Source organism: Spea bombifrons, chromosome 8, assembly GCF_027358695.1.
Source record: "Spea bombifrons isolate aSpeBom1 chromosome 8, aSpeBom1.2.pri, whole genome shotgun sequence".
Lineage (NCBI taxonomy): Eukaryota > Metazoa > Chordata > Amphibia > Anura > Pelobatidae > Spea > Spea bombifrons.
This window is the reverse complement of record NC_071094.1, coordinates 17384040-17403344: the sequence shown is the minus strand read 5'-3', so window position 1 is coordinate 17403344 and position 19305 is coordinate 17384040. Positions and strand designations below refer to the sequence as shown.

The window sequence follows — 19305 nt, the reverse complement described above, 5'->3', positions numbered from 1 at the left end:
GTTTAATCAGGTATATTAATGTATATTAATAGCTTAAAAGAAATACCGTACACTGAACAGTACAGCATATAGTATGGTATGCATACGAGTTTCCTGTCTGTTAGGATGAACTGGTTCACCAATACTGTAAGGAATGAAAATGCATTTTTCTTACCTATATAGATGTACCAAGATTACCTGGAATTATAGCTGTGTTCTTCTATCAAGCCACATGAGATAAAAGGAACCTTTGTAGTAATATATCCTTCAGACTCATAATGAAGTAGTGATAATTTCATGTCATTACCAACTGGCAGAAAGTGTGCTTTTTCTAGACCTGTGTTACTGGAAACCTTTACTTTATAGGTGGGACGTTTTCATATACCTTTATAATTAGGTTGTTTATGTACTTATTTAAATTTTTACTGTGTAAAAATCAAGAAGTGGCCACCATTACATAGATCTTGAAAGAAAGACAGATCTATAGATCAGTTTTCTTTTCACCAACAAAAGTTTCATTGTTACACATTGATAAATGATACAAAACATTCCTGCTCACGTTAAATTCTATTTTGCATAAATCAATGCTGTTATTGATGCACCCTTGTTTAAGCTACGCTTCATTCCTATATAAGAGTAAGCAGTATGACTAGTATGCCAGAATAGTCTAGCCCCACATATTTTATGTTAGTCGCTGTGCAAAGCATGTTATATTTAAAATCTCTGAATGTTTTAAAATTGGAATGTGTGTACAACACTATCTAGTAATAAACACGCAAGCTCCTCACACTGTAAAAAGCGTATACAAACTTTGAAGAAAAGGAATGAAGAATCCAATTTTACATTAGTTACATTAACTATATTTTTGTTCATCAGGTATACACACCGCACCTACACCAGCACTATTTGAACACTCCTGAAATAAGGACAATAGGTTTTTGGTATTAAACAATGAAGACAGCAGTAGCAGTTGGGGGAAAGTCTTTAGCAATTCATGTTATCTTGTGGATATATTGTAGATCATACAGTAGCTAGCGTTAGTACATAAACTCAGAAAGAAAATGTAGATATACAAAATAAACCAAACTTTTTTTTTATATATATATACAAACCAGTGCTTATTAGTGTAACCAGCTTACACCCTGAAGAACCTTATCAACAGACACAAGCAAAACACATACAAATAAATAAACATACAAGGTGCAAAACTGCCATTCTAAGTCTGACTTCTACAATAGTTTTACCTCCAAAGGAATGACACATGACCTGTATTTAGCACCTAAGGTGCAGATATTCTACTGCTGTATGTATACTACCCCTAGGTTACAGAAACATGTAGCATCCTCCGTGGAAAGGCTGAGATCACCTTCTCAGAAGTGCTGGAGACAGAAGATAAGCCACATGCACAATATTTCTTCTTGTTGGTAAATTGATGACTTGGCTTCATAAGTATACTATAAAAAAAAAACCTACAATGTGTTGGAAACTGTTCTCTTGGAAAAATGATCAAACTCACTTATAAAAAACAAAAAACAAATAGTAATAATAGCGGCGTGAAGGTTGGCATATCCAAACTGACATTATTAGGCAGATAGGTGCTACTTAACCTTAAACAAAATGAACAGAACAACAATAAAATAACCTAGCACATACCTCTGTATACCGCACCAAAGTGCATTTAATTTGTTAGGGTGTGCGGGTCTGGCCCACCCTATCTCAGCCATTTTGTATAGCTACATACGGCAAGTAGAATAGTTGGGGTTGCCTTAGGGATTCTAATAAATGGCAGCTATCTATTATAGTTCAGTAGTTTATGTTAGTACAGAATAATAGGATATCAGCCATCCCTCTCTATACTGTAGACAGTGATAGGTGTGCAGTCCTTTACCAATGAGGTTGGTTATCAGGGAAATATACATGTATACAAATTTCAATCCCAAAATTGAATATATTTTAACATTAAAGTGAAGGTCACTGTTAGGTGATGTTAAGTCATATCAGCTTTAATCCTCTGTGAATTATTTATGCTTCATTACGAATGGAATGGGCTATAGTACGTTGTTTACCTATATAATACTCTTCACATCTGTGTTGTAGGCATGTTACACTTCAGCTATACCTTGTACACAAAATGGGACCTGCAACACACTTAACAAGAAAGTGCTGTAAGCAATGCTCCCTGTAAAGACCAATAATATGCAACTTCAATGTTTAAGAAGCATGAACAACAATGTATTGTAATCTAATGTGAAGTGATATGCAGACACTATGCACCATCAGGTTTCAGTTCATGGACATATTACTGACCTCCAACACCATGCAAGATGGACACCATGCAACGCACCCCTATCTGCTCCCGGGTGCCAAACAAGACATCACAATTTCAAGATATTGCAAGGGTTCCTTGAAACTTGAATAGGTGAGCACAATTCACTTGATTTCAGATTTCTACAATATCTGCAAAGTTATTAAATTAGGAATGTGCCCTTAGCTTCATTAAAAAAGTTGAAATGGGACCCTTTAACTTAATGCACAAATCATGGCAGGGTAAAAATAGTCTCTTTTAGTAGTGGGGTTCACTATACTTCTCTCCCTTTCAGATAGGGATAATGGCTAAAGAGGTGAAAGAGCTGCCTAAGTCTCACAAGTAACTTACAGGCGCTGACCTACTACCATCCTGTCATGCTGCTTTCTAGGTCCTCTTACACATTTGCAAACCAAAATATCTGGCCAAGAAAGGCAACGGTGTTTTCAGAAAGATGATTATTTTACAATATATGTAGGGTTAAGATGTCTCTTTTCCTTGTACACCAGTGGCAGTTTTAATGGTGTTGATGGTCCGGTTGAACCATGTCTTCTTTGCTGCTTGGACTTCATTAAGGGCAAGACCCAAATGGTGCTCCAAATCCTGCAGAGGAGATTGATGTCAAATAGATTAAAGGGGCTATTGAATTTAACTCTTTTGTAAACAATTTCAGGATTGGAAACATAATTCCCAGTAATGTTGAATGCACACAATTTTCCCAGAAATAACTGTTTAAATCATGACTTCATAATTTTTTTTTAGGGACTCAATGTCACATGACACAAAAGAACATACTAAGGTTGTTGTCATAGAAACAGAAAATACGGATAGCTCCACTAAGGTTTATTTGCTTTGCATTCTAGAAAGTGTATTCACATGAAATCTTTAGCAGAGCATCTTCGCTCTCTCAGAACCAAACTGACAGTTACGGCTAAAGATATGTTGTTGTAAAGTTTGTCTCATCATGAAAGAAATAATGAAAACATTTCTTCTGTGGTGAAGACACTACTATTTGAACTTTGCACTAGAATTATTATAAAAAACATTTCAATGCATACGTATTATATTAAAAAACAGCTTACCTGTATTTTACACTCGGCTTCTACTAGCTGCAATTTGGTCTGAGCCAACTCCAGCTCCATTTCTCTTAGCTGGTTCTTCAGAGACTCCTTCTCTTCATCTGTGTCCTCTTCAGTGGTGTTATCCTTAACTGCATTAACCAACTTCACTCTTCCCTCCATGTTAAAAAACTCTCTGCAGCGCTCGCACCCATCAACCTTTTGCTGTGTTAAAAAGCGGATAACAATAATAAATGATGTAACATATTTATAACATATTAGTAGCAGATCTAGATTGCTCTTCAATCTGGTATATTTGTTACTTACAAAGAATTGTATGAAAAAGTATTGATTCAACAATATAATGTCCAGAACATATCTGCAACTGTATTAGTTTACTGCAGACAGCTATAGTTTCCAAAAATAAAAATGATATTCACTGTTTATTTTTTAATACCATGTCACACTTTTAATGTTTTTTTTTTCAATCCTGTAGTTTGCATAGATTATTTAACCATCTCACTTTTGGATTGTTTACAAAATACTGTTCATATGGAAAAATCAGTTTTGGATTAGATCTGACACAATAAGCGTTCCCCTGTTATATATATTAACTTTAGCTATTTTTATATTTTATTTTTTTTTAACTATAAAGAGTTGTGCATAAAATACTCAACTTTTTTATGTTAACAGAAATAAAACTAAAACCACATAAGCCACGTTTCAAGGTTATTGGCACCCTTGGCATTTTTTTTGTTATCCATGGAAGCAGAGTATTTCTGTCTATTTCAAAATCAAAATGTTAGACAATAAAGCATTTTTTGCTCATATTCACCAAGGGTGCCAATATTACTAGAGTGCACTATAGATGAAAACTGTCGTCATCTTCAGTGTCAATTCTAAAGACACAAAACATCTGAGCAGAGGTGTAATAAAGGATGAGCTGCACAGTTATTAGCCAAGAACCTTAACCTCCTCTTTACCAATGTAACCTCTGCTGTCACAATTTGAAGGTCGTGTCATCTCTTATGAACTTACCCGAATTTTCTCAATTTCTGCTTTATTTGAAGTCTGTTGCTTTTCAAGCCGATCACTTAGCTGGGAGCAAATCTATGAAGTAACAGAAATATGGAATACTATAAAAAGCCTGTTCCATTGGGTTCACAGCAATACACAAACATGACATTAGCCACAATGTTCACTTTTAAATTCAGAGCAAGATCGTTGAGACATGTCCATATTTACATAAATCTTACTAGTGGTGTACAACCTTTGTTACATTTTTCCTCACCATAAGTCTACCGACTCTGTAGATTGCTGCCATTCTCAGATTTTTATAAATGAGGTCTTTTGATGTCAGACGTTCCTATCATGTTCTAACAAGATCCAACAATATAATAGTCTTCAGCCTTTGCAATTCCAACCATACACTTTGCTCAATAAACAAAAGTGAAAACTAGCAAGCGTATGCAAACAAAAGTGTTTTGTGCAGTTATACATAGAGTACACCCTTGTGTAGAGTATACCTTGTGTTCAGTTCTGGAGACGACATCTGCAGAAGGATATCGGCATTTCGGAGAGAGCTCAGAAGAGGGCTATCAAAATGGTAAATAGCCTTTCATGATCATTTTTACCCCGCAAACTAAGGTAGCTCTATGTGTATAGCTTGAAGAAAGAAGAGAGGGGAGATGTGATAGAAACATTTAAATACTTAAAGAGGCTATGGTCTAAAATTGGAGGTTCAGATGTTTAAATTTAACGTAAGGTTTTACTTTACCAAAGGGGTAGCAAATAAATAGAAAAGTCCTCCTTATGGGAAGGAAGTGTAGTATTGTCAGCACAACTCTAGATCTGGCATTCCCTTCTCTAGCCATTAGTGAAGCATCACTGATTTAGGGGAAAAAATAAAATGCAACTCACTTTATTGGGAACTGCTGCCCATCTCTTGGCAGGCAGCACTGCCAACGCTGCAGCTTATGCATGCATTCCCCACCTAGCACCACACTTCAGGACTGAACCCTTTCAGGCCAATAGCACTACAACCCTGGTGAAGGTGTCAACAATCTTAAGAAAGATTCTGGAGGGTGGGTCAAACTGTTTAAAGGTGCTGTTTCACACTGACAATTTTTCAAAACTTTGCTAGATTATTTTATTAGTATGTACTGCTATGGTACACATCTAAATAAACATATTTATTTATTTTTTTAAGGAGCCATGTTTTGCTGTATTTTCTTGTTGAAAAAGTTTCGGCTGGGCCTCTTAATCTTGTCTGCCTGCACTGCTTTGGCTACCAATCACTGACATCACAGATTGGGTGCCAGTTTTAAGGGATCTCACTCCCTCACATGTATCACTCCCTCACATGTATCACTCCTATTATCACACTTATTATCACACTTATCACACTTTACTCGCATTACAACCTCTCACTCATCATGACTCACTCCCCATCACTGGCCATCATTGTGTAGGGTCTGTAGAGGTTTCCTGTTTCAGGTGCATGAGCATGAAATGGCATCTGGGAGTATTTGTAGGCTGTCAAGACTTCTGTAATACATAGGGGAGCTATGGAAGAATGTCAGGACTCTATTTATAGGCAACTGTAGTATTTCAATAAACTTTTCAGGTGACGGGGAGCATTAAGTAGGAAAACCAAATTGCAACTTTAATTAAAGTACTCTCTGCATAATGCAGCTCTTATCTGTGGTTATGTAGGTGGAAAAGCACCTTTAGGACACCACTCTTATACCAAACCCTCGCCACTTAGTAACATTATTATTATTGTTTAAATACAATTACAATACAATACAATTATAGTACAGGGGGTAATTTTGGCAACTGTTGCAATCTTAGCAATAACTAAAGTTATTACAAATAATTACTACCACTTAGAAAGTAGACATAAAATAAACCAGTCTGTCTCACCACTGTAACACTGTCCATGGAAGCATAATGTACTATACAATCTGAACATAACTGTATAAAAGTTTTCTCATAACAATATACAGAATAATCCACAGGGGTGCGACTTATGCCTATAAGTATAGTATTTGACCACAAGCTAGTCACTGCTTATTTAAACTGGAGCCTTAGGGATTCATCTTTGGGAACGACAAGGGTTAAATTCTATACTCCCAAGGCTTTGGTTTCATCATCCTCCCATGGATTATAATGCACATTATGAACCAGTCAATAACTTGACCTTTAACCTGCTTAAAAATATTTGTCTTTTCGTTGTTAAGATTTTCTGGTTGAGTATGTTGTTGACACATTTTCATTGATTGAGCAGAAAAAAATTACACAACTTTGATTGACTACAATGCAACACGATAAATAGTTGATTTGAACTTCTTCCTATTTCAAAAGATACATTTTTTTTTTTCCCAAGATTACATTTTTCTTAAAGCGATAAACCAATCACTGCATACTATGGATTGCTTTAGTCAACAGCTTAAATATTGATTTCTTATATTGCCTTCCTGTCAAATGTCTACTAAAATGTTGCACAATCGAAAAGCTGTTACAAAGGAGGGCTCTAAAGGTTTTCTATATGCAAATATGGAATTTAAATTATCAGAAATCGGGGTTTGTTCACTAAAATAAGAGTCTGCCTTGGGGTTTTAGTTTTGAGTTTATTATACATTATGACATATTTCTACAAAAATAGAGGAGCATGTACTGCTGATCCTGATTTTAAAAGAATGCCACTGATATAAATATAACAAACTCCACTTTAAGTTCTTATATATATACTTGGCATTGTAAAACATACTTGTCATCTTTAGATGTTAAGACGACCATGATTATAAGACGACTACCCCAAAATTTGAATATTAATTCAGGAAAAATAGAAAATTCTGAATATAAGACTACCCTATAGGTAAAAAGTTTTACTAGTAAATGTTAACTAATGTAAATATTTTTTCATATTTAATAACAACTATGATTGAGAAAATTGATTTTTTTTTAGTTTTTATTTCCTTTTATTTGCCAGTCTCAGGCCCTCTGTTATACCTTATAGTCCCTATATTCCTTATACCCCCCCATATGCCACCCAGGCCCCTCCCCCTGACTTACCAATGCATCCCTAGCCTTGTCCCCGTGCTTCAGACTTCCTGGTGTTTAATGGGGGCAGCCGGTGGACGTCTGCACGATGCGAGTAGACAACCTCTGCTGCCAGTTAGTTCTGCAGGGGCTTCAGTGACTGAGCACCGGAAGGTCATGTCATGCCGGTGCTCCGTCATAGAAGCCCCGGCAGGGCATCGTTCAGACTTTTACCGGCTGCCAGGGAGGAGGATCCAGGTCCCCTGCAGCTCTGCGGAGGATCCTCCTCCCTGGCAGCCGGTGAACGTCTGCACAATGTGCACAGATAACCTTTGCTGCCGGCACTTCTATGATGAAGCACTGGAAGGTCATGTCCCGCCAGTGCTCTGTCATAGAAGGCGCAGAGGAGCAAATACGGTAATTATAAAATTAGCATACAGCTTTGTATTTAAAATCGGTAGTATTTTTTTTATAAAGAAGACATATGAGCTGCAGAAATTTATAGCTTATAATGCAAATTAAAATCTGTAAGTATCTTATAAGCAGTTTCACATTACGAGTGCAAACATATACACAGGGCCGGCCCAAGGCATAAGGGGCAAAGTTTAAAGTGCCCCCCCCATTATCTACCATTCCTCTGCCACCCCCCCCATTATCTACCATTCCTCTGCCACCCCCCCCCATTATCTACCCTTCCTCTACCTCCCTCCCTATTATCTACCCTATCCCCTCCCTTTGTACTTACCTTTCAGCAGTCCTGCGAAGAGTCTCCCTGCTCGGTCTCAGTGCCGGCTTGTAATGATGAGCGCCGGAAATGACGTCATCTTCCGGCGCTCAGCATTACAAGCCGGCACCGAGACCGAGCTAGAGGGCTCGCAGAGGAGAGAGGGGTGCCGAGCGGGTAAGCCAAAACCACTCGGCGCCCCTCTCTCTCCTCCGCTTTAAATAATAATAATAATAAAAAAAAAAGGCTTGGGGTGACAAAGTGCCGCCTGGAGCAATTGCCCCACTCTGCTTCATTGTAGGGCCGGCCCTGCATATACGGCATTTAGCCGGATGTAATGATTGACCTCTGGCCAGTTATTCTGCCTGTGGAATGTACGTCCCCCTATATTACTTAATGCAAAGCTATTACAAAGAAAAGGGTAGTCGTCTACAAATATTGAAACATGTTTTAACTCACACTAGACAGAAATACAAGAATTAGTGACAGCACAGGTTTAAGCACTTCCATAACATAAGATCTAAGTAAATAAGTGCATGGATGTAACACACACACACAGGTACATATAAAGTTGTTAAATACATCCAATGTAATATTGTTAGTGAGGACAGAGACAAGCTTTCTGTAGTTTTTGTACCTGTTTGTAGTCTCCAATGATAGAGCTGTTTTTCTTTATTTCTGACTCTGCTTTATCAAGTTCCCTGCGACACATTTCCTTCAGCTGCAGAAAAATGCAAATATTCACTGTCAAGCAATAAAGCTGGGTGTCAGAAATGACACTTATATGCTGGGGTATAAGTGCATTAATACAAAGTGCAAATTAATTAATTCTATGATTAAGATAAATACTGTACTGCGTGACGTTAGTGCACTTGAATAGCACAGTATACATTATACACTGCTTGGATTCAACACATCTCTTCAATCATACACTCTACTGTGTTACTACAACCAACCTGAGCAGATTCTTCTTCCAATCGTCTCTTCTCCTCTTCTGCATCAATCAGTTTCTGTTTAGTCATCAGTAACTCCTTGTTCAAGGCATCTGCCTTTTCTTCAGCCTGCAAAACAGATCAGCATTCATCAATAATTAAACAAATTACAAAATAAATGAGGCATTCTTGAAATCAGTACAAGTTCTATACTTTGGACTCTTACTGTAGTTGTAAGTAAAATTGAAAATGTGTCATTTTTTTTTCTTCGTTTATATTTTTCTTGTTGAGACTTAATATTTTGTTAATGCTAAATTAATGACACATACACTCTCCTGTGAGTGACTGAAACATTGATTTTTGTGAATAAACCACATTGGATTTTTTTCCATCAAACCCTGAGTGTGCTTACGTTTTGGGCCATTTGTATACTAGCTGATAACAGCTACAAACAGGGTAGAGGGTTCTTTGGTCTGTGGACTGCAGAGGACAATGTAAAAAAAATATAAAAAAAAAACAATAAATAATGTGTGGGTACACAAAATGAAAAACAGGAAAAGTGTAGTTGAACTACCACCTAGCAAAAATGTCAAAAACACTCCAGTCATAAGTGCAAAACCCACTTTGTCGTGAAGGGGTTACATGTCAAGAAATACGGTTCTATTCAGCACAGACCAATAGCCCTGATTGATTTATTATTCTTTCTTGCACAACAGTTGATATTTGTTTTAGTTGCTATAGAAACTTAGTATTGTGACTTGTGAATAACTGTTTGGTATCATATCAGTGACAGTAGATCTTTATTTATTTGTAAGCCAAGATGATTTTCAAAGCTCCCTGTGATGTTGTATTGATTTTTTAGGACAATGCTTCTGATGTTCAAAGCACTTCTTAACATAGGATTCAAAAAACCCTGGGCACCACATCGCCATGGCAACTACAAACCACTTCCTGGCACCCGGTTCAGAGTGCTAGAGAAGTGCGTGTGTGTGTAAACGTATAGTGCCAGTCAGTATGTCTACTGTATTGTAGTGCCAGATTCAGTCCATATGTGTGCATGGTGTTAGGAGTGTGTGTTTTATATTGTTATTATCTTTTATTTATATAGTGCCAACAGTTTACGCACCGCTTAATACAATACATAAATTCAAGGGATATGACAAGACAAGAATTGACAGACTAAGACAAACCGATACATTTGGTGGAGAGAGCCCTGCTCGCAAGCTTACAATCTAGAGATGTATAGTGTTAGCCAGTGTGTGTATGTTGTTGGGTAGTGTGCATGTGTATAAGATGGTAGTGTTAGCATGTATGGTGTTGTGTATGTTACAGAATGGCAATAGCATGAGTATGTATGTCAACGTATAGGGTGTGCATTTGTGCATGGTGTTAGCATGTGCATCCATGAATGTAGACGATGTTAATATGTGTGTGTTTGTTACTGTATGGACTGTAAGAACAAGTCTAACAAACAAGCTTGAGTCTTTATGGTGTTAAATACCCCTTATTATGAAGGTGTTAAAGTGGTACAGCACTGAAGAAAGGTGTGTTTTATGTTTCCAGGGGGTAATATATGAAAATAAAAACATGATTGGGGGGGAAAAAAATGGCTAAATCTTTTGGCTGGCTACCAGATCCAAAGCAAATTTGTCAACATCTGTGTTAATGGATTAAAAAATTGTTATGGGTGCGTAATGAGCAGGTCAAATAACATTTGCACCATTATGATATGTGCAAAATATGATAACATTGAAAAATCACTAATAATGTCTACATATATAAACATACATGCATACAGAGGCCAAACAATGCCTTCATTCAATAAAAACCCATTTGATGTAGCCTACTAATACATCGAATGGATGCCTGTTAGATAGTACAGACCTATAAAAAAAAAACGTTTTAATTAAGAAAAACAAAACAAAAAGATATTGCCTTACATTATCTAAATCCTTGCGCAAGGCAATCTTACTGGTAACGAGCTCATGAGCCAAGTCATCATTTTCTTGCTCAAGTCTCATGTTTGCTTCCTGAAGACGTCTGTTCTCTCGCTGTAAAAAATAGACACAAAACGTGTGATAACTTCAAAGGATATATGGTATACAGAGAATGGTCTTTACCCAGCAGAGTCCAATTAGCCAACAACAAAAAAAACAAAACAGTAGAATACTTAATCCAACGAACTCTGTCTAACCAATTCTTACATTGTTGTTGATCACTAACCTGAGATGGACAATCAGTTTTTCTGCCCTGTTATAGTTTTACTACATGTGGTAAATTTTAACTGCTGTAAGGATAACACCACAAAGACAAGATTTAGTTACATTAGAATAGTTTGAAAGAGGTTACACTAGTGCCTCAATAAAATGAGCAACACAATGTAAACAGCAGAAGAAGATAATATAAGACACATATAAGGTGCTAGTAGCAGAATTCCCATCAAGCACATGTGTACAAAGAGTCTATCCACAGTGTTAAGAATGGCTGCCGGTAACATGTGTTCTCCTGGATTTCACCTCAAATCTTTCCACAGGGTCTTCCTGCTGTGCCTGTTGCTCTCTCATCATGTGATATTCACGCTCAAATTTTTTTAGTTTCTTCTGGCTGATCTAAAACAAAGAAAGAAAAAAGGAAAGATGAGTTTGTCTCCACTGCTCATTTTATCAAATTGGCCAAGACAAGATTGCCTCCTCTTTCCTCCTTTTGTACACATCGCCATCAATAATCATCATGATATTGTGGGAATAGAGATGCATCAGAATGTTTCTTTGCAGATCACATCCTTCTTACTATTAAAAATCTGTTAATTTCCCTCCAAAACTTGAGTATAGGAAGATTCCCTATCCGGGCCCCAAAATGATGCCTCTCCCCTGGATTCTTTATACATATAATATATACACACACACACAAACCAAAGGCTGCACACTCAGAAATATTGTAAATATACACAGGCTTTTATTTGCCCGGGGGCTCCAAAAATAGCCAGATATACGTAACCAAAGAAAAATGGGCACTCACGGGTCTTTGTAGTAAAGTGCATTAAACACTAGTTTATTTCAATCAGCACGGCCAACGTTTCGGACCACCTCTGGTCTTTTCTCAAGACCCTTCTCGTTGGCCGTGTTGATTGAAATAAACTAGTGTTTAATGCACTTTACTACAAAGACCCGTGAGTGCCCATTTTTCTTTTGTTATTCCACTCAAAGGTCACATATCGGAAAGAGATGTGGACAGATTTATTCATTTGGGGATAAGGCTGAGAATTGCTAAAAATATAATTTACCAGCCTACCCATAAGGGAGGATCAGGTTTTCCAAATGTGCCGTTATATTACTAAGGATCTAACTCAATTTTGCAGTATTAACTCGCAATCATCAAATAATCAATTTCCCATATCTGGTGGATGTGCAGCTATCTCATGACCTGATGGAGTTAAGTTGTTTCTCTTGCTTCTAGGATACTAGGCATAGATATTACACCAGCGTCAGTGACAATTGCCAGAAAACGGTGAAGGGTTGATCCCACTTCTATGGGAGAGGTGTCGGCAACGTTTAAACATATATATAGGAATTGTAAAGTTATCAGATTCTGGATTCTGAAATTGAAGGGTGCTTTTCTGGCTGAATTGAGAGATCACTTGACTATAGCCATTATAATACCAAGATATTATTCCTCTTGGTTCTACAACTGCCCTCAAACACCAGGGGCACAAAACAAGCACTGGAGATTTTAAGTACAGCAACAGGTAATGTTCTCCAGGATATGCCAATGTATATTTAGGATGGTGGGAACAATCATTTGTTTGTACATCACAGATGAGAGAATTTACTCAATACAGCCCCTTTAGGAGTATATATATATATTGATGATCATCTTAGTGTGTACTGGTTCGGAAGAAATATTCACCGGCTTTGTTAATGCTCTAAATTCCAATATCATTAGTATGGAACTCAGTTATTGACCCCTTTGCGTTGGTCTTTTTGGACCTTAGGATCAGCAAAACTGATAGTGGCACTTTACAAACATCTTTATTTTGAAAAGAAACAACCACAAATAGTCTTCCACACATGGATTGCTGGCATCCTAACTCACTGAAGAAGGGAATCCCTATCGGAACACTATCAACAGGCACTGGATTCTAATAGACAAAGACTTATTTAAGATACACAAAAAGTTTTTATGGATCAATCAGATGTTTGGGGACATATGACGAAGCCTGACCCAAGTCAAAAGGATCCTTGAAAAACATTACTCTAGGGCTGCAACAACTGATCGATAATAATCGATAATGAAAATCGCTGCCAACGAATTATTATCGATTAGTTGAATTGATTTTATCGAATATAAGATGAGGGTTTTTTCAGAGGAAATGCTTTGAAAAACACCCCTGGTCTTAAAATCTGACCTCAAATAGATAATAACACTGAGCTCCAGATCCGCCGCAGCGCTGCAGGATCCTCCTCTTTAGCAGCCGGTGAACGCCTGTGCGATGTGTGCAGATATCCTCCGCTACTGCCCTCCACTTCCACGGGGGCTTCTATGATGGAGCACCAGCTTGACATGACCTTCCATTGCTCCAACACAGAAGCCCCAACGGAAGTACCGGCCAGCAGCAACGGAGGTTGTCTGTGCGCATTGTGCAACGCTCACTGGCTGCCCCGACTAGACACCAATGAGTCTGGAGCACGGGGGGGGGGGCGGGGGGAGGACGGACGGGACAGAGTGGAATATCTGGGGTATAAGGCATATCAGGGGGCAGAGTGGCATATCAGGGGGTATAAGGCATATCAGGGGCACAGTGGCATAACAGTGGCGTCAGTCCCCCCCCCCGTGCTTCAGACTCATTGGTGTCTAGTCGGGGCAGCCGGTGAACGTTGCACAATGCGCACAGACAACCTCCGCTGCTGCTGGCCGGTACTTCCGTCAGGGCTTCTGTGTTTATAAGGCATATCTTGGGGGGCACGGTGGTATATCTGGGGTATGTGGCATATCAGACGCCACTATGGCATATAGGGGGGTATAAGGCATATCTGGGGTGGGCAGAGTGGCAAGCCCGGGCTCAGATGTGCATAACTGGGGGGCAGGTTGGGAAATAAAATCAAGAAATGCATTTTTCCTCAAAGTTTTTTTATTCTGCTGTTGGTTTTTAACACAGTTTGTTCATTAATTTTAAATGAACAAAAAATTTACATTATTTTTTAATCTGATTAATCTAAAAAATAATCGGCCAACTAATCGATTATGAAAACAATAGTTAGTTGCAGCCCGACATTATTCACTACAAACATCTGATCCTTAATTCAGGACAACACTAAAGGAGAAACCTTGTTACATTACGGAGGGGACGAAACATCAAGGACAGGCTGGTACATTCACAGCTGGCCGTTTCTTGGCCAACAAAGGGGATGTACCGGTGTGGCCAGTGTAAAACTTGCGCAATTGTAATCCCAGTGAAGACATTTATTTGCAATTAATCTAAAAAGGAGTTTATGATTATCTCCTTTATCAATTGTTCAACGGTAGGGGTAGTTAATTTTATCAACAGTCAATGTGGTAAGCAATATATAGGCAAGCCCATCAGACAATTAAAAAACAGAATTCTTGAACATATTGGCACACACAAAAGAGAATTGACACATCAGTAGTGTAACGGGTTCACCAAGAGAGCTGTAGTAACTCCCAGAGATCACCCAGAGGTATCCTCCTGTTGTCCCCGGAATCACTTCCAGCAGCAGCCAGCATGCGCACCTTGGAACCCTGCTATGTGTACCCAATAAGTAGACACACAACTACCTTGAATTGAGTACGGCAGGAATGAACAGTTTATTGTAGTAAAACATAGACTCATATACCCACAGAACTTCATTAACATAAATTAACAGATACATGTATTCAACCCAACCTTTAATCCCCAATCAGCAATCCTATTGATGGGATTAATTAAACAAGAGAGTTCCTGCCTGTTTGGCAGCCAGGCTGGAGCCATCTCTGACTACCTTGGGGCCTTGTATGACAGGTCATTCTGTCACAAGTAGCAAGACATATAAGGGAGAAACATAACAATGATACTATCTATCCTTTCTAGGCATTGAAACTATTTTGACAGGTCCCAGGGGAGGTCGTTGGCACTCCCGAGAATCCTTCTGGATTTACACTTTAAAAACTTTGGCCCCTGTGGGTCTTCATTAAGAGTTTAATTATACTTCCTTTTTATCATGTTAAAATAGAGATATATTTTATGTTTGTCCATTAAGAAATAAGGAAATGTATGTCTTCATTCTATATGTATCCTTCTGCTTTGGAAATTAATATATCTGTGGAGTTTTATTCCAATTATAACAACTCACGGAGAATCAATTCTTCAGTTATTGGACATACATCAAATCAGGTTCTTGTTTTATCTGTTCATACATACTGACCTCTCCTATGAAGAAGACATCTGATCAATAAATAGTGTAAATAAATACATAATGGAGATTACATAGGATAAAAAAGTTAATAGTATTAGACGGTTGATCAAATTCTTTATCCCTAAATGCATATAAGCTTCTGCTGACATGTCCATTGATCCACGTAGATCAATGTAACAGTCCTTTACGGCTCAACCAATTAAAGAGCAGCAATATGCGCAAACAGCTCAAGTCTGCCTCTGCTGATCAGGCAAAAACATCTGTGGAAGCAGATGCTGTTTGTCTCAGCAAAATGTGCGTTGCCTTTTTTGTTTTGTGTTTTCCAGGATATATTTTTCAATATGGCTAGGAGTAGGAATTAGAATCCCTTAGATAGAGTAGGCTTATGACATATGGCCAACTATATTCAGACTCTGGGGGTTTAGTAGGACTTGAGCTCTACTCAGCCTATCGCTATACTTAATTCACCTTTACACTATATTGCCCCAGATATTAAGTATTTCTCCCACCATGTAGTATTTTAAACTTTGAATTGATAAAGATTTAATATTTTAAATGTCCAGTTATATATTGTTCACGGATTTAGTCACCATTTGGAGGACTAGTGTTGGTGGCATTTGCATATAGAGTTGTAAAGTTTGAATCATTCAATAAACTATATACGCTCAATTCAATAAAGAAATGGCAATGTTGGCATTTAGCTCATTGATATGGATATGGGTTAATGTTTGGGGACCCCTGTTTTCCTTTAATGGAATTATGCTACAATAATCCTTTCATTTGGTAATTCCTTATGAGCATAACACTTGTTTATCTTGATGCTTGGACCAAATTATATATGTTAACCTGTGTAAGATGCCATTGCTATGTGGATGTGGTACTGTCGTTATCTGGACGTTATCTTGTGTTAATTTACACCAATGTAACAAGAATCTTTCATTGGAAATATCTTCTGTTATCTTTCTTTTATTTATGTCAATATTCGTCAAACAACTATTTTGTGATGGAAAAATGCTCAATAAAATTAAAGTTACAAAAAAAGCAAGTTTTACAAAGTTGAAATCACCGAGGTTTCCATAAACCATGGTATGCTATGTGTAATAGCCTTTACATCAACGAGGGAATGGTATGTACTTCATAAGTTCAGTAGTAAACACGGATATCATAGAAACATAGAAACGCTTGTCCCATCTATTCTGCCCATTTTTCCTTAAACCTTAATCAATCAATAGCTTTATGTCTACCCCATGTATATTTTAATTCCTTCACTGTATAAGCCTCTACCACTTCTAATGGGATGCTTCTCCATTTAACTACTAGTAAGTAAAACATCCTTACATTACATCTAAACCTCCAATACTCCAGTTAGACTATGATTATTTATGATAATAATTCTATGAAATAATCTATCTTTTCCTCAACACCACCACTTGTCATACATGCTTAGTAGAGTTTTATACAGATATGTATAGCATAAAATTTAAAGTGTAAGGATCTTAGCATTTAAAGGCTTGGTTTAAACAATGGGGAATCTGAATTAATAGATAAATGCTGTTTATCACATTGATATAGTGCAACGAGAAGAGAAAAAAAAAAACTCTCTTTACCTAAACTAAGACACTACAACAAAAATTAAGACGTTTAAATGGGTCTTACACTCTTCCGCTGCATATTCCATATTTATACTTATTTAATGCACTTTCCACTATTCCTTTTAGTCTACTCCACCACCGCATGTAATATTTTATTTCTAACTCTTGTCTCTTTTTTGTCTCTCCATCACCACCCCATAACCTTTATCAAAATGAAGCAATGCACGTATCATGTCTTCTGCAAAGCCAATAACAAAAAAATGTGATCCCTCTGCAGCTCATGAACACTTTCCTACTTCATTTTGTAGGAAAAAAGTCATATTCATAATCCCAATGTTGCCCTCAGAAAGTGTTTTTTTTTATTTTTACACTAATCATGATTTGCTTTGGATATTTATATCCAACTGTAAATAGTCATTATTTTTATTGTTATATGTATTTAATCAAACAATATAAAGTACACCCCATGTACACACAGAAGGCTAACACAGAACACCAGAGGCCCAACGATAACATTAGGGATTAGGTTTAGCATTGATCAGCTATACGCATAAGGTTGAATGCCGGAGGGAGAGTGATAAAAAATATATAATTTGCTCCAGCACGCAAATTTTTTTATTATTCTCCATTCCTAGTTACATGCAAAGATATCAGAGTGAAGCATCCAGACGTTTGTGGGGGGGGGGGATATACTTTGCTGAATTGTGAGCAGGTACAGCAGTTGTATTGGGGCATGTGCTGAACAAAACTAGACACACTGTATTTGCCATTAACAGACTGCACAAGAAATTAAATTGTGCTTCAGAAAGCTTGTACAAAGAAGCACAGGAGAACTGCAGCAGGGAGCGCGAGGAGAAATTGTGACTGCTCCCATGCATAACAGAATAAGACTGTCTCGGTTTATAGGATACAATCCGAACATACATAGCGACTAACTTTCTAAAATATTGACAAAAGCAACCTCTATAAAATCGCATTAGCTCATCATGACATTAAAACACAACTGATAAGATAAAGGGAGTTGTAATCTGCAGAATACTTACAAACGTGAATCAGCAAAGAGGAAGAGCTGCTGGAGGCAGCTTTCCAAAGTCATACTGAGTGAACAGACAGGATATCCTCGACTGGAAACAAAACCTACTGCATTATTAAGCACTTTCCAGGAGACCAAGGCTCACTAACAGACGTTTATGGAACAGGCCTCTCCAAAAACAAGAACTACAGTCTGCGTGGAACTCTGCTTTGTATGCAAAGCTAGATTAATGAGAATTACTCAGTATGTGCAATGAAGAACGAGCTGTAAATAAGAGGGGTGCTGCTGAGAATTAACAAATGAAAAATACCATACATACCGGGATTTAATTAACATTCTAAGTTAATGTTGAGGTTCTAATATACATTTATATTAACAGATTTTGTTTATTTGGATTGTCTTGAAATCTATTCATAAACAGGACTATGCGTAGGACACGCCTTTAGACCGGATGAAAGGAGATTTAGTCTAAGGCAAAGGAAAGGGTTTTTAACAGTAAGGACAATAAGGTTGTGGAATTATCTGCATGCAGAGGTAGTTTTATCGGTCTATACAGACGTTTAAACAGCAACTGGATGAATACTTGCAAAACATAATATTCAGGGATATCATTTTTAAATTATGGGGAAATAGCTTCTTGATCCAAGGAGAGATCTGACTGTCATTCTGGGGTCAAGATTTTTTTTTTGCAAAATTGGAAAGAGCTAGAGCTACAAACCGGATTTGTTTTTGCCTTCTTTTGGATCAACAGCAATTAACTGATGTGGGAAAGGCTAAACTTGATGGACACCTTTTTTCAGCCTATGTAAGTATGTAAAAGCATTTGGTACAGAGCTATTATTTTCCAAAATGTCATGGATTCTACATTACACCATCAACAAGGGTAGATGTCGATTTTCAAAATCAGGACAGGAGATCTATACATATTAAATGACTAATGTTTTTTAAAGCATAAGACACTAATAATGTTGATTATATTGAAACCTATTTGATTTAAGATGTCAGTACTTCCTCCTTCAATTTACCTTCAGGTTGCAGGCGAGCTCCATCAGTTTCTTTGCATTGTCCTCTGAGCGGTAGCGCTTTGGAAGTTGAACACGGAAGAACTTTAAAGCTCCCTCAAAGTCTGTCAGAAGCAAGTCATCCTTGGAGGTCTAGGGAGAGATTTTTGTTATTGGTTAAATGTATGGCACATTGGGTTTTTAGGAAAGAAGTATGAAAAATCAAT

General features: G+C 37.5%; 1 protein-coding gene across 2 annotated transcripts in view; it reads right to left on the bottom strand.

Moving 5' to 3' along the window:
* Positions 1-841: 841 nt before the first annotated feature.
* Positions 842-19305, bottom strand: part of RABGAP1 (RAB GTPase activating protein 1) — a 62069-nt gene continuing 43605 nt past the window's right edge. For both annotated transcript variants that reach the window (XM_053472747.1, XM_053472748.1), the window contains exons 19-26: positions 19103-19231; positions 11559-11651; positions 10983-11093; positions 9067-9171; positions 8748-8831; positions 4381-4452; positions 3367-3567; positions 842-2887 (exon numbers count right to left, since the gene is read on the bottom strand). In XM_053472747.1, the coding sequence (XP_053328722.1) occupies positions 2765-2887; positions 3367-3567; positions 4381-4452; positions 8748-8831; positions 9067-9171; positions 10983-11093; positions 11559-11651; positions 19103-19231 (918 nt within the window). In that variant the 3' untranslated portion in view covers positions 842-2764. The remainder of the gene's footprint in view (positions 2888-3366; positions 3568-4380; positions 4453-8747; positions 8832-9066; positions 9172-10982; positions 11094-11558; positions 11652-19102; positions 19232-19305) is intronic.